This window comes from Pseudorca crassidens, chromosome 20 (genome assembly GCF_039906515.1).
Source record: "Pseudorca crassidens isolate mPseCra1 chromosome 20, mPseCra1.hap1, whole genome shotgun sequence".
NCBI classification, from domain to species: Eukaryota; Metazoa; Chordata; class Mammalia; order Artiodactyla; family Delphinidae; genus Pseudorca; species Pseudorca crassidens.
Window position 1 is genome coordinate 3,938,973 of NC_090315.1, and position 27,498 is coordinate 3,966,470.

Consider the following 27,498-nt stretch of genomic DNA (forward strand, 5'->3'; position numbering starts at 1 on the left):
CTGACAACCGGGAGAAACGAACTCCAAGGACCACACCACCTGCCCCGCCCAGAGACAGCATGAAAGTCCCCCGCGGCCCCGCCCCTCGCCATAAGCCCCGCCCCGGCTTGCAACTGCTCCTGCGCGCTCCAAGCCGGGAGCGACTCCCAGAAGCCCTTGGGGCGCTGTCCTGTCTAGCGGCGCGGCCTGTACTTCCGGCCAGACTCGGTTACTATGTGGACAACCACCTGGGCAGCCGCGGTCCGGAAGGGCCAGGAGCCGCTGACTTGGGGCCGAGTCGACGGACGCTGTGTAGGCCCAGACGGGCCCTCTCCTCCCCGCCCTCTCTCCTCTTGGCGCCGCCGGGATGCCGGCCGGGACTCCGTTTCCCAGAGGGCGCCGCGGCTGACGGACGCGCTCACTTCCGGCGGCGGCCCGCCACCTGGGTTCCAGCTGGCCAGGCAGGGTGGTGGGCTCGGCGGCCGGCCGGGCGGGGCCGGCTGGGTGCCCGGCGTGCCCGGGCGGGCTGGGTGTGTTTTCGCGACCCCGGGGGCGTGTGCGCGCACGGTGGTGACATGCGGGGGACGGCGAGCGCGCGGGCCCGCGGCCTGGGATCCCCACCGCAGCGAGGCGTCCCCCGCACAAAGCCCGGAGCGGGCCGCGGCCGGAGCGCGGGGACCCCGGTTGCTTTCCCTTGCCCTGCCCGGGGAAGGCCGCGCGCAAGGAGTGGCTTCACATCCAGGGGCCAGCGGGGAGCGGCGACTACGGGGCCTGAGAATAGAGGTGAGTGTGACAGGTGGCCCGGCGGGTGGATGGGGACGAATTCATCCCCTCAGGGTGAGGGGAGGGTGGGGTCTGGGACAGGAGGCTTCTCGGGGCCCAAGTGCTAGTGAATGGCGTCCCTGGACTCCGGGGCTGTTGGATGGGGGCATCCAAAGGCCTGGAAATTCAACCCGAGAGCATCAGTCCGCGGTACAGGATCACTCTAACCGGCCACCTCCCTGTTTCAGGGCTCCTAGAGAGAAGACACCACCCCCCCTACCCGTGACAGCCCCTAGTAGAGTAGCGACCACATCCCAGGTGACCCTTCAAAACTGGTCCCATCCTACTCATGCTCGAGCATTTGACGCTCCACTTGTTGAATCCGTTTCAGATTTACAGCTGTCGTTTAAGACTCAGCAGGAAGGGAGCGTGGTGTAGATCTGGCCTGTAGCTACTTCTCTCTCTTCCCCCAGCTCTGCCTTCCAGGGACACGGCCTTTGTCCAGGTGAGGAAACACAAGCAGGAGGCGGCAGGGACAGAAATTGAACGGCAAGCCACCTCCCAGGTGAGTTGGCATTTCCTCTGTCCTCTCTGAAATGCAAGCTTGCTTTTCAGGACTTAATAATGTTTATTTTCTTTCAAAAGTTTTCAATCTAAGAGACCTGTCAGGGGAGCTGGTTCCCATTTCCTCACATTCTGGTGAGTGACGGGCTACAGGGACAGCCCAGGGCCTCCCTCCCTGCTTTCTCTTCATCCCACTCAGAGTTCGTTCTTCATTGAAGAAATGATTCAGCCCCTCCCTGTGCAGCTTTTCTCAGAGGGACTCTGACGGAGCAGAAAGGTACTCCTTAGCGCAAACAGGACAGCCCCTTGTGTTGTACCTGGTGTGCTTGGTACTCTCTTTGTGCCAGCCCCTGGAGAGACAGATGGCTAAGCCCCAGCCCCTGCTCCCAAGGAGCTCACAGCCTGTGGGTGGAAAGTCATGGAAGCATACAAGGTTCTGAGTGTGAGTTTTAGGACCAGGTACTGTGAGAGTGAGCGGGAGGAACTCTTGGCTCCTAGCTGCCTGTCGGGGAAGAGTAAGGATGTGATTTCTGAGCCCCATGTTTTGAAGGGAGGGGAGAGGTTTGGCAGACAGAAGAGGAAAGGGCAGCCCTGGTGCAATATGGAAGGCTGTCTTTTCCTCACTTGATTGCGTTCCTTCTTAGAATGCTAATAAATTCTTTGTTTCTGTCAGCTGTGTCTCCTAAATATGTGATCGCCAGCTCATAAACGTATGAGCTGGGTTCCAATTGCCCAGACTGCATAGATTACCAGTGATCTCCATCCACATTACCAAAGGCAGTGCTCAGTTCTTCGTCTTTCTTGATTTTCTTTGGCACTTGACGACCGTTGGCGTTTGAAATAGTTCAGGGGCTGGCAGGCTTTCACTGTAAAGGGCCAGGTAGTAAATATTTTAGGCTTTGCAGGCTGTGAGGTCTCTGCTGCAGCTACTTCCCTCTGCCTTGTAGAGCTAAAGCAGCCACAGAAAATATGTAAATGATTGGGTGGGGTTGCGTTCCAATAAAATTTTACTTACAAAAACAGGTAACTGCCACCCCCTGAAAGAGCTCGCCCTGGCCCTCCCACCTTCCTGACTTCTCAGCTTTCACTGCTGGTTCCTCCTCACCCTCCTGACCTACAGCTGTCCCTGTGCCTCTGGGCTCTGTACTTGGCTCTCTCTTCTTGTCTGTCTGCAGCACTTTCCTTGGGGAGGTCAGCCCATTCTTGTCTGCACAGACCAGCCAAGCACTGACTTCTCCCAATCTGCCTTTCCAGCCCAAATCTCTCCTCTGAGCTCCAGGCCTCTGTGTCCAACTGGACTCCTCCACATGAATGTCGAATAGGTAACACAAACCTAACACATCCAGACCCAGGTTCCTGGGGTTCCCCCCGACAATTGCCTCTGTCTCTGTGGCAGTTTCATGCTCTGAGTTACTCAGGTCAGAAGCTCTGCTGTCATTCTTGTCTCCTCTCTTGCCCTCACCTCCCACGTTTGGTCCATTTGCAAATCCCGTCAACACTGTTTTCATGTTGTACCCAGAATCTGACAGTTATCACCACTGCCACCACCGCGTCGGTCCTCATTATCTTGCCGTTGGCCCCTTCTACTCATGCTCCCCATGGTCGCTTCCCAATGCAGCAGCCAGAGGAGTCTGTTCTGCCACTCTCTGCTCAAACGCCCCAATGGCTTTCCCAAATGAAGGCCAGCTCCTTAATGTGACTGACAGGGCCCCGAGTGACCCGGCCCCCTGAACTCTGACGTGTGCTACCACACTCCCCCGTCACTCACTTTACTTTCTCAAAAGTTGCCTTCTCGTTTTCCTGATCACTGTGTCTAAAATTTCAGAGCCTCCCACCCAAATTCCTCACATCCCTCTTCCTTGCTTTACATTTTAAGACTTTTAGCACTTTTCAATATACTATATACTTAGTTTATCTGGTTTTCTCTTGTCTGATTCTCTTGTACCACAAAGTACATTTGACACAGGCAGGGATTTTGGATTCTTTTGCCCCAGCGCCTGATATGGAAAATAGGTGGTGGATGAATGTGTGAATGTAGTCTTAAAGTTCTCCTGGAGCCAATGTTTCACTATTTAATATAGCATTACAATGATACTTTTTATACCTGAAAATGTGCATTATTTCTGATCACTTTCTATGAGTATATTCCCAGAAGTTTTTCATTCCTGTGGATTAAAGTTTACCAAAGTTACATGAAAGCAAAATACTTTAAAAATTATATGTGGATGGAACAGCAGTAGGGTCTCAAAAGCTAGAATTCTAGATTTTACTTTTTTACTTTAAAAAAAAGTAAACTTTACCCCCCTCAAAAAAATTATTACAGAATTTTCATTTGTGTATTTTAAAAATTAACTGAATTGAATTGAACCAAAAAAAACCCCTTTGATGCATTTTTTTTCTGTAAAATACTTTTTTTTTTAAAACTAGTTTGTTTTAATTTTTATTCATTTGTTTGGCTGCACCAGGTCTTAGTTGCGGTGTGTGTGATCTTTAGTTGCAGCACGTGGGATCTAATTCCCTGACCAGGGATCGAACCCGGGCCCCCTGCATTGGGAGCATGGAGTCCTAACCTCTGGACCACCAGAGAAGTCCCTCCTGTAAAATACTTTTTACTCTTTTTTTTCCTGTAAAATGTTAACACAAAGTATTTTTCTGTAAGGATAAGGTTGCTTTTTGGTTTTTATTTGTTTTTAAAGTTCATCTCGTCTTTATTATGTTTGAGAGTTAAAGCACCAGATCAATTTCATATTATCAGTACAGATTCTGTACCTGTATGTTTCCTCCGTGCTGTAGTATGACCCTGTGAAACCCACCTGAGAGTCTGCACGTCTGTATGATGGCAACAGGAATAAGACCAGGACCTGCACGTTCTCGCTGTGTCCTCACATGGTGGAAGGGGCTGGGGAGGTCTCTGGGGCCTCATCTGTAAGGACACTAATCCCATTCATGAGGGTGGGCCTCCCAGAGGCCCCCACCTCCAAATACCATCACACAGGGCATTAGGATGTCAACATAGGAAGTTTAGGGGGACACAAACATTCAGACAAAGAGCTGACAAAAGTCATTGATTCCGTATATAAGGAGCAATCTGTATAAACTGGGAAAATGTCTTAAAAGGATATGCACATACTGTTACTTTGGGGTCCCTCTGGAATATGAGATTGGAGAGATGGGGAAGGGGATGTTTCTTATTAAGAAGAAAAATCAAAACCAAAAAAACCCAGTTGCCAAGTATAAGAAAATATTTGAACTTGTATTCTTCTCTTTAAGGGCCCCCAAATTCCAGTTTTACCAATAACAAAGTAGTAACAAATGCTAGAAAAATAGGCAGCATTTTCTCTGGCTCCAACAGACTTATAAAGTTACTGTAAAGATCCTGTGAAGATATTTTAAAAGATACTGTAATTTATATACAATTTATATACTACATATAATGTATATATTTTGTTTCATTTAGTAAGGAATATCAGAAAGCTATTTGAATATCTGAAAAATTTAAGTACAAGACTTCCCAGCCAAGGAGCAGGCAGTTAGAATTGTAAGATTGGAACCTGAAAAAACCCATCATTCATTCATTCATTCACGCTGTGCCAGGTCTCAGTTGCTGCACGTGGGATCTGTGTTGCGGCATGCGAGCTCTTAGTTGTGGCATGCATGTGGAATTGAACCTGGGCCCCTACATTGGGAGCACGGAGTCTTACCCACTGGACCACCAGGGAAGTCCCAAAATCCCATCTTTTAGAATTGGGTCAGAAAAGAAGCAGAAAAGTAGCCTCTGTCTCAGCACCTGTGTCTTTGAACGCAATTGAAAATGTTTGCCAAAAAAAAAATCTGCATTGAAATGTTTTGTTTGTTTTTAAACCACTTTGTTGAGGCAAGATTGACACATAGAAAGCTGCACATTTTTAATATGTACAACTCTCTGAGTTTGAGGGTAAATACATACTCATGAAACCAGCACCCCCATCAAGGCCATAGACTTATCTATCAGTTCCCAGAGTTTCCTCCCTTCCCTCTTTAGTATTTTTACTTTTTTGGCAGTGAAAGCACTTAGCATAAGACCTACCTTCTTGGCCGACTTTAAGAATGCAGTGCAGGGAATTCCCTGCCGGTCCAGTGGTTAGGACTCCGTGCTTTCACTGCTGACGGCCCGGGTTCAATCCCTGGTTGGGGAACTAAGATCCCACAAGCCATGGGTGTGGCCAAAAAAGAAAAGAATACAGTGCAGTATTTTTAGCTATAGGCACTGTGCTGTACATTAGAACTCCAGAACTTACTCACCCTGCATTACTGAAACTTTGTACTCTTTGATCATCCCCATTTCCCCCTCCACTAGCCCCTGGAAGCCACCATTCTACTCTCTATTTCTAAGAGTTGGGACTATTTTAGATTCCACATATAGGTGAGATCGATCATGCAGTTTTTGTCCTTCTCTCTGGCTTATGTCACTTAGCATACGTTTCGAAATGTTTGGGTTTTCATATACCTAAATATTTCCACTGCTGAGTCTCGCGCAGTTTTCAAAACTTGAAGGCATTTAAGGAACCGCAGGTGCAAAATGCAGGTCGGTAACAGATCAGGGTGAACAACCCGGGGAACGAGAGCCAAGCCTGCCTAGTGAGGTAAGCGCTCCTGCCAGCCACTCAGCCAGCAAATCCGTTCCTCTGCCTTTGAGGCTGGGTGCACTCACTTGAGGACTTGCTGCTGTGAGCTGGCCTGCATTTGAGCACGTCTTTGCTCAAGGCTGACTAAGCAGTTCCCGGCTGTTTCCCGCAAGTGTTACCAGGTGTTTTCTGTGTTTTATGGGGCCTTGGCGTCTCCCGCTTAGGAGAGCCCTGCATCGGGACTTCACCATCTCCACACAAAGCAAGATACCACTCACAGAACCGTTTACACAGTTCAGTTAAAAATCTTCAAAGTTGGTGCAAGTTAAAGAACGTGTGACAGTATTACATATTATTCAACAGATAACAAATCTCCAAGGCGCTTTCGTTGCTGGTAGAATTTAAATGGAAAGGTTGAGCCGTGGGTCAGAGTCGGCAGAGCGAACGTTCATTTGGTGTTTACAAGGCACCTCACGTTCTGAGCGCCGTGCTTGTGCTATCCTTTTTAACCCATGGCACGGTCTGGTTTTATTGATGTTTCCCTTTTAAACATGGGCAACTGAGACGTAGAGGGGTTAAGTAACTAGCCGAGGTTTCAGAGCTGGTGAGTGGACAGAGTCCTTAATTCAGCCTTCGGGGTAGTTGGACTTTTTTGCTTCCTGATTTGAGTCTATGCTTTTGAAAATCCCAAGGCTGCCAGATATTTAAATATACCTTCTGTTAGCCTCAGATTCTGGGGGTCAGAGTTTGAATTGAATAAATGTTCAAAATACATTAGGATGTATCAGCATTGTACACTGAAATCATAAAATTATGCCACATAAAATTCCACCAGCAGTGCATGAGTAGCAGACCCAGTCGTAAACGGGCTTGCAATGCCTCCTCGATACTTGCCCGCTTCTCTGAGATGGCACCTTGATTCTTTTTTTGTAATTGTGGTGTAGTTGACAACATAGTGATTCACAATTTTTAAAGGTTATACTCCACTTATAACTATTATAAAATGTTGGTTGTATTCCCTGTGGTGTACAATACACCTTGATTCTCAAAGGCATCTTATTAATGAAAAGCTTTATCGTATTTTTCATTCTAATTATACACTCATCTTTATTTCAGAAAAAAAGAATTCGGTTAGTTTGTTTTAAATGAACATTCAACCTGTGATGAACACTAAAAGCAAATAGAAATCCTTAGAACACAGTTTGGGGTTTAGTCATGTGATGTTCACCTCCAGGTTTATTTCCCCATTCGTTTTTTTTTTTTTTTTTTCCCCGGGAGAAAGAAGAATTTATCATTACTTGCAGGAAGTGATGAGAACACTGGGGATCTTTCCCAAAGCAGTGTCTCCTGTTTCCCCATTCTTGTGCTGATCCAGGGCTGGATGTCCTCATGGACTGTCCTCATGGTAAAAAACGCTCTGGTACCTGTTGTGCGTGGAACAATTTAGCCTCCGTTGTTTATTGTTTCTAATTGATGTCACATATTTCTCTTGTATGTACCTCCTGTCACCAGCACAAAATTGCGAGTTCTCCGAGGGTAGAGGCTCTCTATTTTTCTCTTTCCTCTGAAGTTTACAGTGTAATGAGGCCCGCTGTCCAGTAATTAACTAGATATCCACATCACTGGGTATTTTCCCTTACATGTATAATCTCCTACCTAAAATGAAGGGGGTAACCCTTAGGCCCCTATATTAACTTGCAAGGACTGCCATAAGGAGAACACCACAGGCTGAGCAGCTAAAACAACAAACAGTATACCGTTCTGGAGGACAGAAGTTTAAGACCAAGGGGTGAGCGGAGTTGGTTTCCCCTGAGGCCTCTCGTTGACTTGTAGACAGTCGCCCTTTCGCTCTGTTGTCACATGGTCCTCCCTCTGCGCTCACCCATCCCTGATTTCTTCCTCCTCTTAACAAGAATACCAGTCAGATTGGATCAGGGCCCAACCGTGTGACTTCATTTAACTTTTAGTCACCTCTTTGAAGGCCCCGTCTCCAAATACAGTCACCTTCTGGGTATGGGGGGTTGGGGCTTCGACTTGTGCATTTGGGGGGCAGGGCCTGAGCACTGGTCCAGCAGGAATGTGCTTTTGTCGTTTCAGAGCTTGGTGACATTTGGGGATGTGGCTGTAGAGTTCTCCCCAGAGGAGTGGGAGTGGCTGGACTCTGCTCAGAGGAGTCTGTACAGGAGTGTGATGCTGGAAAACTACAGGAGCCTGGTCTCGCTGGGTAAAGGCCCCCCCTCCCTCCTCATCACCACACCCTGCACCATCCTCTTCCTTCAAGCCAAGGACAGACCCACAGCATGACCACGTCCCGTTTCTTCTTACATATTTAGGACTTTGTGTTTCTAAGCCCAAAATGATCTCCTCACTGGAACAGAGGAAGGAGCCCTGGGCGGCGAAGAGAACGTTGACAAGAGGCGGGTGTCCAGGTGAGCGTGGGAGACCCAGGTGGGATGAGGCCATGGCAGTCGCAGCTCCGTGCCTTCAGACACCTGGGATCATCAGCAGCCTTGAGCCTCTGGCCTGGAGGGAAAATCTAGGCCTGGGCTTTGCAAATTCTCTTTCTCCCCATCTCTTCTCTCCACCTCTGCTTCCCCCCCCACCAAGTGTAACTTTTTTGTTTGTTTTTGTGGCCATGCCACGCAGCCTCTGTGATCTTAGTTCCCCAACCAGGGATCAAACGCGCTCCCCCCTGCAGTGGAAGGCAGGGTCCTAACCCCTGGACCACCAGGGAAGTCGTGTTACAATTCTTGTAACTCTTGTCCTGTCCTCTGGATCTCATGTTTTCCCAGCACCCGTCTTACCCTTTTGCTTTTCACACTTACACAGTCGTCACTTTCTTTAAAAATCTTCAGCTGATTCTGATGTAGGTTTTACTATCTTATTTCTCTTTGATGAAATGACTTTCATTTACAGACTTCTTTTAACTGATTGTTACTGCACGTCAGCTTTGAGTGAGCCCACCAGGTGCTGGCTGGGAAGATGAGCGTAAGCTGTTAGAAAACTAACCATCCCGTAGGGGCGATAAGACATTTCTGTACACTTAAGTGCAGTAGAAAGTACTGTCCTACATATGATTAGTGTAAATAGGTACCTAAGAGGAAGAAAAATGTTATTCCCGGTTTCAAGCCAGGGAAACAAGGTACAAGAGTAGAGCCTTGAGCAGAAAGGTGAGAACGAGAAGAAAGACATTGGTAGTTCAGGAGAGGATTTGTGTTGAGCCGTGATCCATCTGGGGTCCAGGCGGACTTCCCCCGTGCAAACAGGCTGCACACAGGTGGGCGACTGGCTCTCAGAAGGAAAGGACACTGATTCTGATTTGATGGTATGTTCCTGCAGATATTGTGATGCAGATATCATCATATTTATACCACTTGGGAGTACAGAGATTTCAACCACAACACTATTTCTGGAATAGCAAGTTAACCAAGTAAGACAAGAAATCAGAATTACAGATTTCTTTTGGAGGTTCCTGTAATAGGAACTGACTACCATTTCTAAAGAATTGAGAATCTTGTAAGACCTCTTTGTTCAAACCGTACTTCGGCAGAAAAGTTTGTATCAACAGGACAGTTTACAAACTCTGACGACTCACATGGGTCATCGTATGGCCCAGGAGAACTGGAATGGCGTTTTGGGGAAAAGTTTTCCATTTATCATGGTACTAAATCACATTCTCTGAGCAGTTTTCTGAGACAGAACTGGTTTTTTCCCTTCTGTTGACCCTTCTTCTGTTGCTGAGACTGTAGTTGATTTTGAAGACTTGTACTTTTAAGGCCAGAATCTGAACATTGGTTAGTTAGCATTGTAATCAAAAAAAAAAAAAAGGAGACGTTAGTTTTTAAAAACAAAGAGAGAGAAGAAATTTTTGCTAAATAAAATGGAGAAAGAGTCAAAGTGAGACTTCCATAATAGCGCTGAGATAAGGATCATATAGCATTTCCTTCAATAGGCTCTGCCCCTCTTTGTCTATTTTGGCCACATTTTATCTTAGATTTAAATCTCTGTGAGCTCTCTCACCTCCTGCACTTCGATCTCTTTCTCCAGTCTCCTGCTAAAACCATAACATGCACTACTTGGTCAACCTTTAGGTGTGAAAACTCACATTGTGTCCTTTAGGGTTAAAGCTACACAAATTTGGGAATGGAAGGCCAGTTGGTCATATAAAACAGCTTTCGAAACAGTATACTTTTTTTGAGGATTTTTTCCCATCTGATTACATTTTGGAAGATTTCTTCATACTGGTATATAATCGAAGAGATATTTACCTTCTTAAAAATATCTTTTAGACTCACGGGCTCTGCCAAAGACCAAGGAGTTATCTTCAAAGAAGAGCTTCTGTGAAGAAAAGTCATCCCAGGCGGTGCTAATGGAGAGGCCCACAACCTACAGTCTGGAGTGCTCCGTTCTAGGGGAAGACTGGGGTTACAGTGCTGTGTTGGAGAGGCATCTGGTGAGTCAGGGTGTAAATGGAGGGGGAGACACGCTTACAGATAAGTTGCATGAGGTAGACTTGGTGAGATTCCTAGTAAGGCACTTACAGAGGCAGTGCTGATGACTCCCAGGAGCTTCCTTGTGTCCTTCACAAAGAAACCCTTCCTTAGGAAAGCGATCTTGTCTGCAGTAAGTGTGGGAGAAGTTTCCGTTGGAATCCAGGGCTGCATACCGACAGAGTGTCCCCCCAGAAGAGAGAGTACCTGCAGTCTTGATACACACAAGGGGGAACACTGGGTCACAGCAAGTCGTAAACAAGTCTGTTTAAATCAGAAATGTTCGACTTGTAATGGATGTGAGAAGACTTTGAATAGGATCTCAACCCTTCCTTTTCATCAGAGATTTCATATGAGAGAAAAACCCTCTGCAGACTTAATTGAACAACGTGTGTTGAACGTCAGGAAGCCTCCAGTGAACTTCAGAAAATCCATACTCTCTGTATCTTCATTCTCCTCCAAGAAATTATAGATTCTCCATGGCACAGTTTCCCCTATTTTTCTTTTCTTTCCCCCTAAACATATACGACATAGCTAGCTCAGTCGTCAAGTGACCGGCATCACTCAGAACCTAGTGAAAATTCTTGGTACATCACAGCATGTGGATGCAGCCCACCCCACAGAGCCATCGTGGGTTCACGAGCACGGTTTGATGAGAAACGTGTTTGTACCATTTCAGGGCTTGGTGACCATCACGAACATGGCCGTAGACGTCTCCCAGCAGCCAGACCCAACTCGGAAGAGTTTCTGTAAGAATGTTGTGTGGGAGGACCACAATCTGGGGGCAGTAGGTAAGGATGTTCCTCTCCGAAATCTGAAACTTCAGGAGCCCCCACTTTCGTTCCTCAGTTTTGAATTGTGTGTGGGGGTGGGGGGTGGGGGGGGGTGGCAGGGTTGTCTTCCAAAGCACTGGGTTGAATTTTTACTCGCAATTCTTAAGAGTGTGACGTTTGTAGAGTTGAGAGTTAGTATCTCTGTCATACTTGAAGCATCAACTTCAATATCCTTAAAATACTCTTCACTTTTCTTCCTGGTCCTTCCTGTAATAAAGCACTCTTCCTTCAAAGCCAAGGAATTGGTTGTCCATTTAAGAATGCCAAGGGTATGACTGAAACCACTGTCTTTTCCCATGTGCAGGACATTGTGTGTCTGAGCCAGACTTGGTCTCTTTGCTGGACCTTGGGAAGGAACCCTGGGTGGTGAAAGGAGAGCTGGCAAGAGGCCCATCCCCAGGTGAGCGCGGCAGGCCTGGGGTGGAAATGCCACTGCAGGCCAGAGTGTAGTTCTCATCAAAGAGGCCAGGTGCTCCCTAACGTACAGAGAAAGCCCACCACGTCCTCGGGTCTGGAAAGAAGATTGAGATCCAAGCTTTGAAAATTACATTGTCCTCCCCTCCCCTCCTCCCCTCCCCTCCTCCCCTCCCTCCTCCCCACCCCTCCTCCCCTCCCCTCCCCCCCTCCTCCCCACCCCTCCTCCCCTCCCCTCCCCCCCTCCTCCCCTCCCCTCCCCTCCCCCTCCTCCCCTCCCCTCCCCTCCCCCTCCTCCCCTCCCCTCCCCCTCCTCCCCTCCCCTCCCCCTCCTCCCCTCCCCTCCCCCTCCTCCCCTCCCCTCCCCTCCTCCCCCTCCCCTCCCCCTCCTCCCCCTCCCCTCCCCCTCCTCCCCCTCCCCTCCCCTCCCCTCCCCTCCCCTCCTCTCCCCTCCCCTCCTCTCCCCTCCCCTCCTCTCCCCTCCCCCCTCCCCCTCCCCCTCCTCCCCCTCCTTCCCTCCTCCCCCCTCCTCCTTCCTCCCCTCCTCCTTGCCCCCCCACCCCACCTTCTCTTGGTTGATAACTCCTCCCTGTAGCTCTGCGCCTGTCCTTGGCCACTCAGACATGGATCAGCCACTTGGTTCTTTAAATGATCTCTTCCAGACCCCGAGGGTTTCTGGAGCTGTCTTCCAAAGGTCTGATGTTCGTAGTCACATGGCCACTCACTTCGTGATGCATCCATTCCTGTAAGAACCACAAATTGAAGGAGGGAGCCACTTGGCTTGACATTGGCAGGCGATTGGAGAATGAGGGAATTTACACTTCTGTCCTCAGCCATCAAATATTTACATCAAATATGACATGTGCATGGATGACTTGCATAAACCAGAGCTTGTGAAATTCCCAACATGGCCTTAAAGAGGCAAAGGACAGGGTTCCCCCCAGAGAATCCTTGTCTGGGTTGGAGAGGGTGGCCAGGTGGATTGCAAGAAGACGTGGGCGGAGGGCCGTTTCTTCGATACACAAGGAAGGAAAAGAAACTTCTTTTGAAAATAATGGTTTTCAGAAAGTGTAATCCTGTCACCTGTCTGGGAAAGGAATAGAAAATCATAACCTGTAATCACAATATGTTAACAAGACAACTTTAGGCCCTTCAAGCCCTGATGAACACATATGTTGTTTTATGTGGTAGAAATAGAGTTCGCGTTCTGTCCTGCGTACCAGTGTTTTCACGTGAGTTCCATGTTCCGTGTGCCACTGCTCAATTAGGTTGCGTCACATTTCTTGGTGTTAAAAATATAACAGGCACCTTTATGTTAGTGAAGGCTGTACATTTTGGGGATGCCTGTATCCCTGGAAGTGAAAATCTGCTGAGCTCTGAGAGTTTTCTGTTCTAGTGACTCTAGCAATGGCCAGATGACTAGATGTATGGGTTTAATTGCATCATCGTAGCATTGGGTAGTTTGGTGAAAATGTTTAGCTTATTATTTGGTGAAAGATTATAGCCTAAGGTTATTTTTTTATTATAAAAATGAGTTGAATACTTTCCTCAAATTTTGTTATTGTCTTTATCCTTTTGTAAAATGTCCCTCATTTATATCCATTTCTCTATTTGTGTCTTAAATTTTTTTTGTTTTTGATTTTTTTTTAATATTTGGCTGTGTCCAGTCTTAGTTGTGGCATGCAGGATCTTTCATTGCGGTGCGCGGGCTTATCTCTAGTTGTGGCGTGTGGGTTTTCTCTCTCTGACTGTGGTGCATGGGCTCCAGAGCATGTGGGCTCTGCAGTTTGCAGCACACGGGCTCTCTAGTTGAGGTGCATGGGCCCAGTAGTTATGACCACGCAGCATGTGGGATTTAGTTCCCTGACCAGGGTTCAAACCCACATGCCCTGCATTGGAAGGCGGATTCTTTACTACTGGACCACCAGGGAAGTCCCTATTTTTTTGTTTTTTGGGGGTTTTTTTTCCTTTTTTGGCTGTGCTGCACAGCATGTGGCATCTTAGTTCCCCAACCAGGGATCAAACCCATGCCCCCTGCAGTGGAAGTGCAGAGTCTTAACCACTGCACTGCCAGTCCAGTCCCAGTGGGGTTTTTTAATGTGAACATTAATTTTTTAATGTATTGTTTCAAACTATCTTTTACATATGGTAATAAGTATTTTTCTTTTCACTAGAATTTTTTAAGTTGTACATAAAATTTTTAAAAATTTTATATAGTCTAATATATTACTACTTTTATGATTTCTTCTTCTATTTGTATCCTTAGAAAGTAGACAGAAACTTTATCTAAGTGGCTCTCTAGTATTACAATATATGGAAATACCATAATTTACTTAACTAATTTACTGTTGAGGATATTTGAACCTTTAGGTTTTTTCTGGTTTTCACCTGTAATAAACTGTGGTCCAGTTTGTTCATATCTCTTTGCATGATCAAAGTATTCATGTCTTTTAAGTTTCATGAACATAATAACAGGCTGTAACACCATTGGTAAACAATATATGAGAATACCTGTTTCCATACATCTTCACTAATAGTATTTTGGGTTTTTTTTAATATTTTCCAAGCTGTGGGGTGAAAATTGAGTTTTGTTTAATTTTTATTTTGCAGACTACTTGTGAGGTTGTGAATACATGTGTTTAAATCCATTCAGGGTTTATACTCTGTTAGTGATGTCTTCATGCCCATTGCCCACATTTCTGCTGGGTCATATTTCCTTGCCTGTATATAGCATGAATGTAAATCCTGTTTTATAAATGTGATATTTTTCCCCCAATTTCCTGTGGCTTGAAAGGTTGCATGTGGTGTTTCTTGCTATCCAGTATTTTAGATTGGTAGCTTCATTTATAGAAGCTTTAGCTTTGATTTTTGTTTCATTCATGGTTTTTTGTTTCTGTTAATAGATATATTACTCCCGTTTGTACTGTACAACAAATTTGTTTGGTCTTGTTTCTGTTGCTTATTTAATTCTTCCTTGTTTCTCTCCATGAATACATTATTAAGTCTTTCTATCCATGAACACAGGATGTCTTTCCATTTATTTGGCTCTTAATTTTATTAAGCAGTGTTTGTAGTTTTCAGTGTACAGTCTTGCACCCTTTAAGGTAACTTTTTTCCTCAATAATTTATTCCTTCACTGCTATTTTTCATGGAATTATTTTCATAATTTCCTTTTCAGATTGTTCATTCCTAGTGTATTGAAATACAGCTGATTTTTGTGTGTTGATCTTGTATACTGCAGTTTTGATGACTTGATGTATTAGCTCTAATACCTTTCTTGTGGATTGTTTAGGGTTTTCTATATATGGGATGATATCATCAGCAAGTACAGTTTTTTTTTTTCCTTTCTAATTTGGATGCCTTTTATTTCTATTTAATTGCTCTGGCTGGAACTTCCCAGGTATCTTTGTCTTGTTATTGACCTAAGAAGGAAAGCTTTCAGTGTTTAGATGCCATGAAAAAAAATACTTTATTTTCCTTTTTTAAAGATCATCTTTTCCCAAACATCTGGCTCTCTGCATCATCTCTCTCCCCAACACCACTTTGATCTCTGTACATTTATTGTGATATAGCTCTACTTGCACAGGTTTTTGGTACATGCTAAGTGATTTAGCAAAGGGATTTCAGACATAATCATTCCTCCCTGCAAGCTTGTAGTCTGAGGTAAGCCATATACCCGATCAGTGGTGTGTATGATGTAATCAAATATAATATCAGCACTCACTATTTTTATAGAAACAGTCTTTCCAGAATGAGAAATTCCATTACTTAAATGGCCAGAGAAGAAGTGACGATTTTGTCAGGCTTGCAGAAGCAAGCAGGTCAGTGTAAAAATGATTTCTGTGTGACCGCTGAACTTTAGCCATCAGTTGGCACTGTAGGTTCTGTTGAAATCAGTCAAATAAGATACAGTTGACAGAAACACCATTTCTGGTTGTAGGGGAGTGATTGGGCTTTCAGGACTCTTAATGAACGTCATAGAATACACTGTCCTTTTGTGTTTGGTGTGCTTCTTGGAACAACTTTGGTGACATGATGACTGCCCTGGCATCAAAGCTGCATAGCCAGGGGTGAGAAAGGGTGAAGAGAATGACTGTCATAGACTGTATTTTTAGGTGATGTGATTACAGAACATTTTTCCGACTCCTGATGCTTCTGATGTGTGACTGATTCCACATACATTTATCTTTTTTTCTATTCACCTCTCTGGGTTCCTGTATGAATCCAGTCTGGGGTCGTCTTACATACATTGTAGACTGCATGTTCACATGTTTTAGAGGTGCACAATTTATGTGGTTTAATTAGGGTTTAATTCACCAATTAGTGAGTTTCTTCACAGTTTTCCTTTTAGTAGATTCCTTTTCTCCCAGCCTATGATAAAAGAAATGTTTGTTTCTTGTTTATTTTCTTGATATCTTTCAGGCCAGCAGTCTATACATGAGACCCAGGAGTTATTTCCGAAGCAGGATTCATTTGCTGAAGTGGTAACGGACAGAACTTCAAACACTAACCTAGAGAGTTCCACTTTCAGAGGAAGCTGGGATTCTGAGGGTCTGTTTGAAAGGAAGCTGGCAGGTCAGAAGACACAATTCAGGCAGGAGGCAGTCACTCACAACAAAACTCTCTCTAAGGAAAGAGAGTGTCCGTATAACAAATCTGGAAGATGGTTCCACTTGGACATTTCAGAAGAGAGAGTTCACCGCTGTGATTCAGTTAAGAAAACTTTCCCCCCAAGTTCAGTGGTAATAAAACATGCAGGGATCTATGCAGGAAAAAAACTTTTCAAATGTAATGAATGTAAGAAAACCTTTACCCAGAGCTCATCCCTCACCGTGCATCAGAGAATTCATACTGGAGAGAAGCCCTATAAATGTAAGGAATGTGGAAAGGCCTTCAGTGACGGCTCATCCTTTGCCCGACATCAGAGATGTCACACCGGCAAGAAGCCCTACGAATGTATGGAATGTGGGAAAGCCTTCATACAGAACACATCCCTTATCCGTCACTGGAGGTATTATCACACCGGGGAGAAACCCTTTGACTGCATCGACTGTGGGAAAGCCTTCAGTGATCACATCGGACTCAATCAGCACAGGAGAATTCATACTGGAGAGAAGCCCTACAAGTGTGACGTGTGTGACAAAGCCTTTAGGTATGGCTCATCCCTGACTGTCCATCAGAGAATTCACACAGGAGAGAAACCGTACGAATGTGAGGTGTGTAGAAAAGCCTTTAGCCATCATGCCTCACTCACTCAGCACCAAAGGGTGCATTCTGGAGAGAAGCCTTTTAAATGTAAAGAATGTGGGAAAGCCTTTAGGCAGAATATACACCTTGCTAGCCATCTGAGGATTCATACTGGTGAGAAGCCCTTCGAATGTGGGGAATGTGGTAAGTCCTTTAGCATCAGTTCCCAGCTGGCCACCCATCAGAGAATTCATACCGGAGAGAAGCCCTATGCTTGTAAGGTCTGCAGCAAAGCTTTCACCCAGAAGGCTCACTTGGCACAGCATCAGAAAACTCACACAGGAGAGAAACCCTATGAGTGTAAGGAGTGCGGGAAGGCCTTCAGCCAGACCACACACCTTATTCAACACCAGCGAGTTCACACGGGAGAGAAACCCTATAAGTGCATGGAATGTGGGAAGGCCTTTGGCGACAACTCCTCCTGCACTCAGCACCAGAGGCTTCACACTGGCCAAAGGCCCTACGAATGTATTGAATGTGGGAAGGCCTTCAAGACAAAGTCGTCCCTCATCTGTCATCGCAGAAGTCACACTGGGGAGAAACCTTACGAATGTAGTGCGTGCGGCAAAGCCTTCAGCCATCGGCAGTCCCTTAGCGTCCATCAGAGGATTCACTCTGGAAAGAAACCGTATGAATGCAAGGAATGCAGGAAAACCTTCATCCAAATCGGACACCTCAATCAGCACAAAAGAGTGCACACGGGAGAGAGACCCCACAACCATAAGAGAAGCAGAAAGGTCTTCAGGCAGAGCACACACTTTGCACATCAGAGAATCCACACTGGAGAGTCACCTGCACGCCCCTCTTTACCTGCTACATCAAATCCTGTGGATCTGTTACCCAAGTTTCTCTGGAATCCACCCTCACTCCCATCACTATAGTCCTGAGACATTGTGGCTCAGATAGACCACTCCAGCAGTTTAAAACCTGTTCTCTTTCTGTCTATTCTGTTCTTGTCCTGTACAAGTTTGTTCTTCACATTGTTGCAGTTAGAACGTGAAGATTTTTGTTTTAAGTGAAAACAGAATTCATTTACTCCTCATGTAAACACTTATGTTGAGATCCTTCATATTGATTAATGTATAAGATGTGTGTAGCACAATGGCTGGTCCATACTAAGCGTTCAGTAATGTTAGCTCTTTTAAAAACATTGTTTTCAGACATTGAAAAGTTACCATAGGCAACTCTGACTGATAATGATGCATAGAATGAAGCTAAGAGAAGCCGGATATTAGGTCAGGAACAGGCGTTTCAAGACAGTGAGGCTTTGCCCGTTCTGGTTTAAAACTTGATTCCATAATGTTGAGTTAGTATTATAGCTTTTCATTTATCTGCATAAAGTGTAAGGTGCTGTGACCTTGTTGGTGAGAAAATTACATCTGACAACAGTCTTAGAAAGTGTGTAGAGAACATGGGTGAGGAGGCCACCTGGAAGAAAAGAACTGAAACAATCAGAGGAGAAGACAAGGTTCACCTGCGTACATTTAAACCTTCTGACATGTATTAGAAAATTTGGCAAGATTTGATCATTTAAAGTCACCTGGGCTTATGCGTGAATTCCATTAAAGTTTCAAAGAACCACTAACCTTGAGGCAGACTAATCTTGACTATGACTCATGGCCAGAGCCTCACTGTTTCGTATGGCCCATGATCTGAATTTTAAAAATTATTTTAATGGAGGAACAAGTGAATAGAATAATAGCTTAAGACAACATGAAAATTATATGAAATTTAAATTTCAGTGTCCGTAAATAAAGTCTTATTGGCTCACAGCCATGCTCATTTGTTTACATATTGCCTAGGGCTGCTTTCACTCTACAATAGCAGACCTGAGTAGCTGCAACAGAGACAGTATTGCCTGCAAAACTTCAAATATTTACTCTCTGTCCTTGTGCAGAGAAAGCGTGCCGACTCCTGCTCCAGTGCAGAGAAAAATACACAAAAGGTTCTAATTATTTTTATGAGGATAATACAACTCTCCCATCAAAAACAAGGAAAACTATAAAGCAACTTATGAATAGAGGTGAAAGAATGTTATTAAACTGTTGAACAATAGGAAATGTCAATAAAAAGAAATACTATATTTTTCTAGATGAAGTAATACTGTTAAAATGTTTGTAAATTGTCACTCCCAATAGAGTCTCAGTAGGATATGTTTGCTCTGACAGTTTTAGCTGAAAACCACACAAGGAAGGATGATTTGTCAAACATAGCAGGACATTTAAAAAATGTTTTGGTGGGACTTCCGTGGCGGTCCAGTGGTTAGGACTCTGTGCTTCCATTTCAGGGGGTGCGGGTTTGATCCCTGGTGGGGGAGCTAACCTCGCATGCCGCGTGGTGTGGCCAGAAAAAAAAAATCGTTGAAAAAATGTTTTGGTATATAATAAGATTAGCGTTTCATTATTGGGGAAATGATGTTGTAACAATTGATTATCCACTCTCCACAAAGAGAAGCATACCTAGACCTTACAGAGAAATATAATACAGTTGTATTTATCGGCTCTAATTATGAAATAATATGTTAGAGGCGAACACAGAAAGGAGGAAGGCTCTACTGAGTAGGACATGGAGCCCTGGAAGACATGAAGAGAGTAAGCCGGCCTGTACAAAGATTTAAATAAACTTCGATATGGTGAAACGTGTCAAAAAAGATGTAAGAGGCAACTGGCAGAAAATACACACAACACATGAAAAAATATGTCATTTAAGAACAGAGTGCTATGACACAAAGCAGTCGGGGAACTAGGCAGTGCTTACCAACAGGCGTGTCACAGTGGAAGAATTCGAATAAAGAAAATTTGTTAGGTTCTTAACCTTGTTGCTCAGAAAATTACAGATTTAAAACGAATCTTCTTGACTCGCAGATGGATTAAAATCTAAACTGCAGTTAATTTCCCATACTAGTTATTGTGGGAAAACAGGAGGTTGTTCATCATTACCAGTGTAGATTTGTCTCCTCCTGTTTGGGGTGGCAATATGGCATGACCTATCCACACTAAATATGCATTCCTTTTGAAACAGTAATTCTAGATCTAGGAGTTTCATCCCAATGGAATAAATATATAGATATAAATAATGTTTATTGCAAAATCTTTTTAATTACAATAAATAGGATTTCAGTATCCTGCCAAGCAGATTGATTAAATTGTGATTATTCAATACAGTATTGTCCAGTTAGCAGAAAGAGATTAAGCTCTACATATGCTCCTATGGAGTATTGTCTGTCTACAATATATTAAATGCAATATGTGATTTGCAGAACTTTATGTGTAAAATAATCTTGTAGTCATAGAGTCAAAATTAATATTGAATATATATGTGTGCGTGTATATGTGTGTGTGTCTATATATATATTTTTTTCAGTATATATGTTGAAATCTGTTTTTGTCTTTAACACATGCTTTTCCTAGCTCTTTGTTGTCACTTTGCCTTCATTCTGTATTGTACTGTTGGACTGCCAGTCACACATGGCTCTAATTAAGCCAGTCAGGTTTTTCATTCTTTGTATTTTGACCGGAGACATGAGGCAAATATTAGGCTTTATGTATGGGCCATAAGGGATGTTTTCTTTTAGTATTCATTTTGATTGGTTGGACCACTTGTTGTAACAGCTATTATAAAGATATGGAACATCACTCCTGGACTGCAAATATGTGGAATTGAGTCATCCTTTGGCAGCAGCCTAAAGATTTCTGCATCTCTACCTGTCTGATCCATTAAAATGATTCCTGCATCCTCACAGCCTAGTTTTGTTTAGTTCTTTAAATCTTCAAGGTATCTGGTATCCTTTCAATATTTAACTTCTAAGCTGGAGTCATCTTTTATTCTCATACAGAAATTGGTACTAGAGGATGATTCTCAGACTACAGAGAAGCAGAATATTAAGGGCTGATTGAAAGAGATAGGTTAAAAGACAGAGAAACTTGTAATCCTGTGTTGTGTTAGGAAAGGATAGTCATGATGTAGCAGGATCATAAGCTCACTGCACACAAGGGGCTGGATAGCTCTTACCAAAAACTAAAGGCAGTGAGCAATGCTAGCTCCAAAAGTAAGTGTGATGCTTGTTTACAATGAAATTAGATAATTAAAAGTGAAAGGCCACTTGAAATTCTGACCTTAAGAAAGGCATTGAAGTCAGACCTTTCTATGATTGTGTTGGGAGTCTTCTTAAGTGCTTCTAACCACGGGGCTGGCAAATCCTGAAACCCAAGTGCAACAGTAGATCCAGGTGTTTGCTGAGCTATGATACTTACTGAATTCCCAACCTCGCCACTTCTCTTAGATGAAAGTGAAGTGTGGGGAAAGATTTGAATCCATGTAACTGGAATGGGGCTATCACGAAAGATTCAAGCATCTTAGAAAACTTTTGACTTTCTCAAACCTTAAGAAACCTCCCTACTTATTTTCTTTGCCATACATCTGTGACAAAACTCTTGAGTCTGCTTTTCTAGTCTGGAAATGCAGACAGGGAGGAGATTCATGTCATCCAGAAATATTTAATATCCTTTATTATATCAAAAATCTAGGACACATTTTTGGAAATGTCATCTCGAGGGTTAGAATTTACATTGCATAATATATAAGGACTTGAAAGAATTCAAGAGTTTATAGTGCTGGATTGGATCATTTATGTCCCTACCCCTGACTTATCTTTTGCAAGTTCCCCTGTCAGGTCTAGTAGTTTTTCTATGTTCTTTTGAAATGAAGTACCAGCATATTAAAAATCTCCTGTCTCCTTTAGGTACTGGGATTTCTCTTCACAGTGATTACATTTGGAAAGTGTACTGAACTAGGGCATGTGCAATAGCTGGAGTATAGGGCAACAGGTAATCTTGAGAATAAAATGAAATGTCACAATAAACACAGAAATCCTAAGAATGTTCTGATATCTGATATTTTTACCTTATTTCATTGATCCCCAAGGTTGAAACTGCACTAGGGTTTTGTTTTAGTTAGAAGCACTCCATGGCATGGCATCCAAGTCCCACATCGACTTGAGTCAACAGAAAGGAGACTGAGTACTCTTGAAAGATTGTAATCAGTAGCTGAACATTTCTACTGGAATTCCTGAATGACGTATTTGTGCAGAGTGAGGGCTCATGGGGGAATTCTTATGTAGTGTAGCTTGTAGCAGGTACAATGACCACAAACCCATATGGTTATTTTCCAAGGTCCTGGGTATGTAGCATTTGTTAATGATACCTATGATATGATTAGACAACTGCCCAAAGTTTGTGCTTCCCTTTCTGTTGCCTGAAAGTCGATTCCGGAATGTGACTGCCAAGGCACATCCTGCATTACTCAGCCACTATTGCTTCCAGTTCTGGCTGTGGTTTGAATAGGAAACGTGTGTCACTCTCGGCTCGGTTATTAAGAAAAGGATGTACCACCCAGATGGAAGAAGAAGAATCTCAATTGTATGGGACGGCAAAACTGCAAGATGGAAGAACTCTGGGCCGCTAAACCGCTATTTGGAGGAAAGCCATCAGTCACTCAGGAGCAACAGCAGTGGATTATTATGTGAGTGAAAAATAAACATATGTGCAGGTAATGACACGAGTTTTAATTGTGATAGCAGCTGCTGTAGTTCTATCAATGTGGTATCTTTGACTACTGATAGAATCCCTTTTTTTTTTTTTTTTTTTTTTTTGCGGTATGCGGGCCTCTAACTGTTGTGGCCTCTCCCGTTGCGGAGCACAGGCTCCGGACGCGCAGGCTCAGCGGCCATGGCTCACGGGCCCAGCCACTCCACGGCATGTGGGAACTTCCCGGACCAGGGCACGAACCTGCGTGCCCTGCATCGGCAGGCGGACTCTCAACCACTGCGCCACGAGGGAAGCCCAGAATCCCTATTTTAACTCACTGAATCAGAGAGTAAGGGCTGTGATAGTATGTTCATTAGCTGTTGTGTAACAAACTACGCTAAAGCTTAGTGGCTTAAGACAAACATACATTTGTCATCTTACAGCTTCTTTGGGTAAGGAATCCAGGCATGGCTCAGCTGGGTGCCTATGGCTCCTGGGGTCTCTCAACAAGACAGCAGTCATCTGAAGGCTTTATGGGAGGAGAATCATCTTCCAAACTCATTAAAACTGTTGGCTGGCCTCGGGTCCTTGCTGGCCTTTGGCTGGACACATCAATTCCTTTCCACATGGGCAGCTCACAACATGGCAGCTGGCTTCCTTGTAAGTGAGCAGGCAAGAGAAGGGTACCCAAGGTGGAAGCCGAAGCCTTTATGTAACCTAATATTACAAGTGGCATCCCCTCATCTTTGTACTTGGTTAATTAAAAGTGGGTCACTAGGTCCAGCTCACTTCCAAGGGGAGAGGATTACATGAGGTTATGAATAGCAGGAGGCGGGGATCATTTGGGAGCCACTTTAATGGATGCCTACCATAGTCTGCCCTCCGGCCCCTGGTGACTCATTTCCCTTCGGCATACAAAACAATCACCGGCTTCCAAGGCCCCTCCCCAAATCGCATCTCATTATAGCATCAGCTCAAAGTCAAGAATCTTGTCATGTAAATTAAGTACAGATGCTGATGAGGCTCATAAGACGTCGTTTCTTAAGTACAGTTCCTCTTGCTCTGTAGACCTTTGGAAATAAATTATCTGCCTCCCCTAGACCCCAGAGCGCGCGCGCGCACACACACACACGCACACGCGCACACACACCCGCAAGTGCACAAAGCACCAGGCAAAATCCAAATCTCCGCTCTTCTATCCCGAAGGCTCCGCCCCTAGACCCGCCTCTCCTAAGCTCCGCCCACTTCCCTGGCTTTCCCCTTGCTCAAGGCGCCTGCGCGCTCCACGTTCTTGCGACCCCGCCCACCTTCGGCCGAGGCGCGGGTGAGCGGCTACTCGGGTCTCGGCTCTCAGTGCCTGACAGCTGCTCCTGCGCACTCCGAGCCCGGCGACGGCTCCCAGAAGTCCCCGGGGCTCGGCTTCTTTCGTGGAGGCCGTGGGACCCAGAAGCTAAAAGGCTTCTAGGTAGCTCTGTTCCTGACCAGGAGGCACCAATAGGGGACAGAGGGCAGTGATCACCAGGCCGCGGGGAGGAACCCTGCCTAGCAGTGTAGTCCTCAGATTTCAGAAAGCCGCCGCCACCCCTGTCTGCACTACGTTTCCCAAGGGCCCTTGCGCTGAGAGGACGCGCCCACTTCCGACGAGACTTGAAACCCGGACGTGAGCGAGTCTGGCCGGTTCTGAGGAGAAAGTCTGAGTGGGGCGGCGGCAGCGGCTGAGCCGGGCACAGGGAGGCGCCGAGAGGTCAGCGTCCCGGTCTGCATGTTGGGGCGGCGAGGTCGTGAGCGTGCGCGCGTGATTTGGCGACTGTGACCGTCAGCGCGTGGTGTGTGTGTGTGTGACCGGGAGGAGGAGGCAGGTACGTGTGTGAATGGGGGGGGGAAGAGTGTGTGCGGGTGTGAGATGTGACCGGTAGGGCGCAGAGGAGGCAAGTGTGTGACTGGGGCCCGTGTTTCTGCGCGTGTCTTTTGTGCACCTTGCACGTCCCAGCAGCGTGTGAGCGACGGCGTGTATTGGGACGAATGAAGGATTTTACGTGGCTGAGAACTGGAAACGCCTCCGGAGAAGGCCACCCCCCGACACACACCCCACACCCCAGCCCCCCACACACCCTGACTCCACCACCAAGAACCCAGTGTGGCCCAAAGCCCCAAAGCCCTGGAGTCCTGGGAAGGCACCTGGTTGGGCCGGTGGAGCTAGTTAAGGTCGGATTTTAACAAACAGCACCGCGAAACAGAGGAAAGCTTCAAGTGAGCTTTATTAGGGAGCGCTCCCGGGCGAGGTTCATTAGTCCGAGAGAAAGGGGCCAGAGAAGTCGCACCCGGGCGAGGATTGGGCAAGATTTTATAGGGGAAGAAGGGAAAGGGGTGTGGTGAATCTGGGAGGGCGCAGGGTATTCCTTATTTGGTGGTCTTTTCGGGTATCCTGGGGGACAGTTAGTCCCGCCCCTCGAAAGGTGGGAAGGCTGGGCTGGATTCAAAGTCCCCAGGTCAGTTCCTGGAACTGGGTGGTCCGGAATGTCTCCAGGGCAGTTTCTGGAACTGGGTGGTCCGGAGAATTTCGGTCTGATGCAACCTGTGAATCTGATTGTGTTCCCCTGCCTTGGGCCAGTTGGCCTTACATCCCGACATCTTTGGTGTAATGGGGCGGCGTTCTGATCTCTGACTACTTCATGCTGAATGGGGGCATCGAAAGGGGAGTCGGGCGACCAGAGGTCCGAGGCTTAGGGGGGTTCTGTAGGAAGCAAAGTGTAAGGACCGAGGAGCATTTGGGTTGTGGCCACCCGAGAGACTTCCTCCATGCGCCTGCGAAGGAACCTAAGAAAACGGAGCAAACGTGAGCAAGATACAGATGAGAATTAAGGGGCCTAAGATTGGTGTTAGCCAGGTGTAGAGGGTGGATCGCCACCAATCGGGAATTGGGGAGGTGGACTGTTGGTGTTTGCGTTGGAGTTCTTCTCTTAAGCGATGGAGGGCTTTTACGTTGTCTTCGACTAGTCCTGTTTCATTGATGTAATAGCAGCATTCCTCCTGTAGGAAGAGGCAGGTACCTCCTTTGTCGGCCGTCAGGAGATCCAGGGCTCGTCGATTTTGGAGGGCACCTCGGGCTACTGAGGTGATCTGGCGCTGGAGGGAGGTGATGGAGGCGGCAGAAGCCTCGATGGCTAGCTGGAGTTTTTGTTCTAGGTCACGGGATGTTGAGACACTGTGTGTTAGGACTCCTCCCCCGATGCCCGCAGCAACGAGAGAGGAGGCGAGGGAAATGCCTGCGACCATAGGGAGAAAGATGGCCCTTTGGCCCTTAGAGAGGTAGAGGGCCCGCATGAGTGCTATCAGTTCAGCCCTTTGAGAGGTTGTCCCTTCTGGGAGGCGGTTGGCCTCGATAATGGTTGAGATGGTTACTACCGCGTAGGCCGCCCGTCGGCATCCGTCAGGACTGAGTATCGAACTACTGTCCACAAAGAGAGTGCGGTCCGGATTTGAAAGAGGGGTGTCAAAGAGTCCCTCTCTTGGTGGTTTGAAGGGTTCTATGACATGAGGGCAGGAATGGGATGGAAAACCCCCGATGCCAGAGATAGGCACGAGGGAAGCCGGGTTCAGGTGAGGGGAGAGATCAAGAGAAATAGCTGGGTTTTCAATGAATAGAAGGTGGAACTCCTGGATGCGGGAGGGGCCCAGGAGGGAGAGAGACTTGTGGCCTAGGAGGTCGACCAGCCGGTGGGAGGAAAACACGGTTAGTGGGTGGGCCAGAGTCAGTTAGAGTGTTTGGTCAGTTCGGCTGCCGCTGCTAGGGCCCGAAGGCATGGTTGCCATCCCCGAATGGTTGGGTCCAGCTGTTTGGAGAGGTAAGCCACGGGACGGTAGGAAGGCCCTACAGGCTGGGCAAGGAGTCCAGTGGCTATTCCGGCCCGTTCATCCACAAAAAGGTGAAAAGGTCGGTTTGGATTGGGCAGAGAAATGGGAGGAGAAGATATCAGAGCGTTACGGAGGGTGAGAAAGGCCTGTCAAAAGGCAGAAGGAGAGGTGAGGGGTCCTTGAGGGGTTTCTTTAGCGGCTAGATATAAGGGTTTAGCGAGGAGAGCAAAGTTAGGGATCCAGACTACTGGGTGGAGAGGAATTATGGCCTCATTGATTAGTCGGAGGTCCTGGACCAGGCGATAATCCCCAGAGGCCTTGCGGACAGGCAGGATGGAGGTGTTGCAGGGAGAGTCCGTGGGGATGAGGAGTCCCTGGTTTAGGAGTCTGGTGATAATAGGTTGTAGGCCCCTAAGGTGAGTCTCAGAGATGGGAAATTGGGGCATTAATGGAAATTTGGAGGGGTCCTTTAGGTGGATGAGAACGGGGGAATGGTGTGTTGCTATTATGGGCTTAGAAGTATCCCAGACTTGGGGATTGATTGGGTTCGGTGTGATTGGAAGAGGGGGATAGGAGGGGGAGGGTTCTAGAGACAGGCCGAGAAGAAGAAGCAGGAGTTGGGAGGAGGGGACCTTAGGGTCAAGTCTAACCAGCTGGAGGGAGGCCCCTAAGTGGAAAAGGACATCTCGGCCTAGCAAGGGAACTGGGCAGGATGGTATGACTAAGAAGGAATGAGTAAAAGGGAGTCCTTCGATATGACATGGGAGTGGACCTGTCTGGAGTGGGAAGGATAGTTTGCCATCAATACTCATGACCGAGATCTGGGAAGGAGAAACTGGCCCGGAATAAGTAGGCAGGACCGAATAGGTAGCCTCCGTGTCCACCACATATGAGATGGACGTACCCACTACCTGTAGCTTTACCCTGGGCTCGGCGAGGGTGATGGGGGTCTTCGAGTCAGGGCGCCGTCAGTCGTCAGCCAATCCCAGCAGTTCGAGTGGTAATGCCGTTGGGTCGGCCTGCCCCCCGCGTGGAGACGCTGAGGGAGGGCCAGTCGTAGGGCAGTCACTCTTCCAGTGGCCCGTTAGCCCGCAGCTGGGACAGGGCTTAGAAGGAGGTCGGGGATTGGGACATTGGCGAGCCCAGTGGCCTTCTTTTCCGCATTTGAAGCAGGCCCTCGGCGGGGTTGCCTTTTGCGGACCCCGTGGATGCTGTGATCCATGGG

General features: G+C 46.4%; 2 protein-coding genes across 3 annotated transcripts in view; one reads left to right on the forward strand and one right to left on the reverse strand.

Moving 5' to 3' along the window:
- AURKC (aurora kinase C) overlaps window positions 1-2,518 on the reverse strand; it is a 476,131-nt gene extending 473,613 nt beyond the window's left edge. The window contains exon 1 of the mRNA XM_067720594.1: window positions 2,512-2,518. The gene's annotated coding sequence lies outside the window, so the exon portion shown is untranslated. The remainder of the gene's footprint in view (window positions 1-2,511) is intronic.
- Window positions 175-27,498, forward strand: part of ZFP28 (ZFP28 zinc finger protein) — a 79,139-nt gene continuing 51,815 nt past the window's right edge. The window contains exons 1-8 of one of the 2 annotated variants that reach the window (XM_067720516.1): window positions 635-762; window positions 1,133-1,306; window positions 8,007-8,133; window positions 8,243-8,338; window positions 10,199-10,362; window positions 11,079-11,190; window positions 11,537-11,632; window positions 16,069-20,632. In XM_067720516.1, coding sequence (XP_067576617.1) covers window positions 8,100-8,133; window positions 8,243-8,338; window positions 10,199-10,362; window positions 11,079-11,190; window positions 11,537-11,632; window positions 16,069-17,774 — 2,208 coding nt within the window. In that variant the 5' untranslated portion in view covers window positions 635-762; window positions 1,133-1,306; window positions 8,007-8,099 and the 3' untranslated portion in view covers window positions 17,775-20,632. Of the gene's footprint in view, window positions 763-1,132; window positions 1,307-8,006; window positions 8,134-8,242; window positions 8,339-10,198; window positions 10,363-11,078; window positions 11,191-11,536; window positions 11,633-16,068 lie in introns of those variants that run through there. The other variant, XM_067720513.1, reaches the window with a different exon arrangement.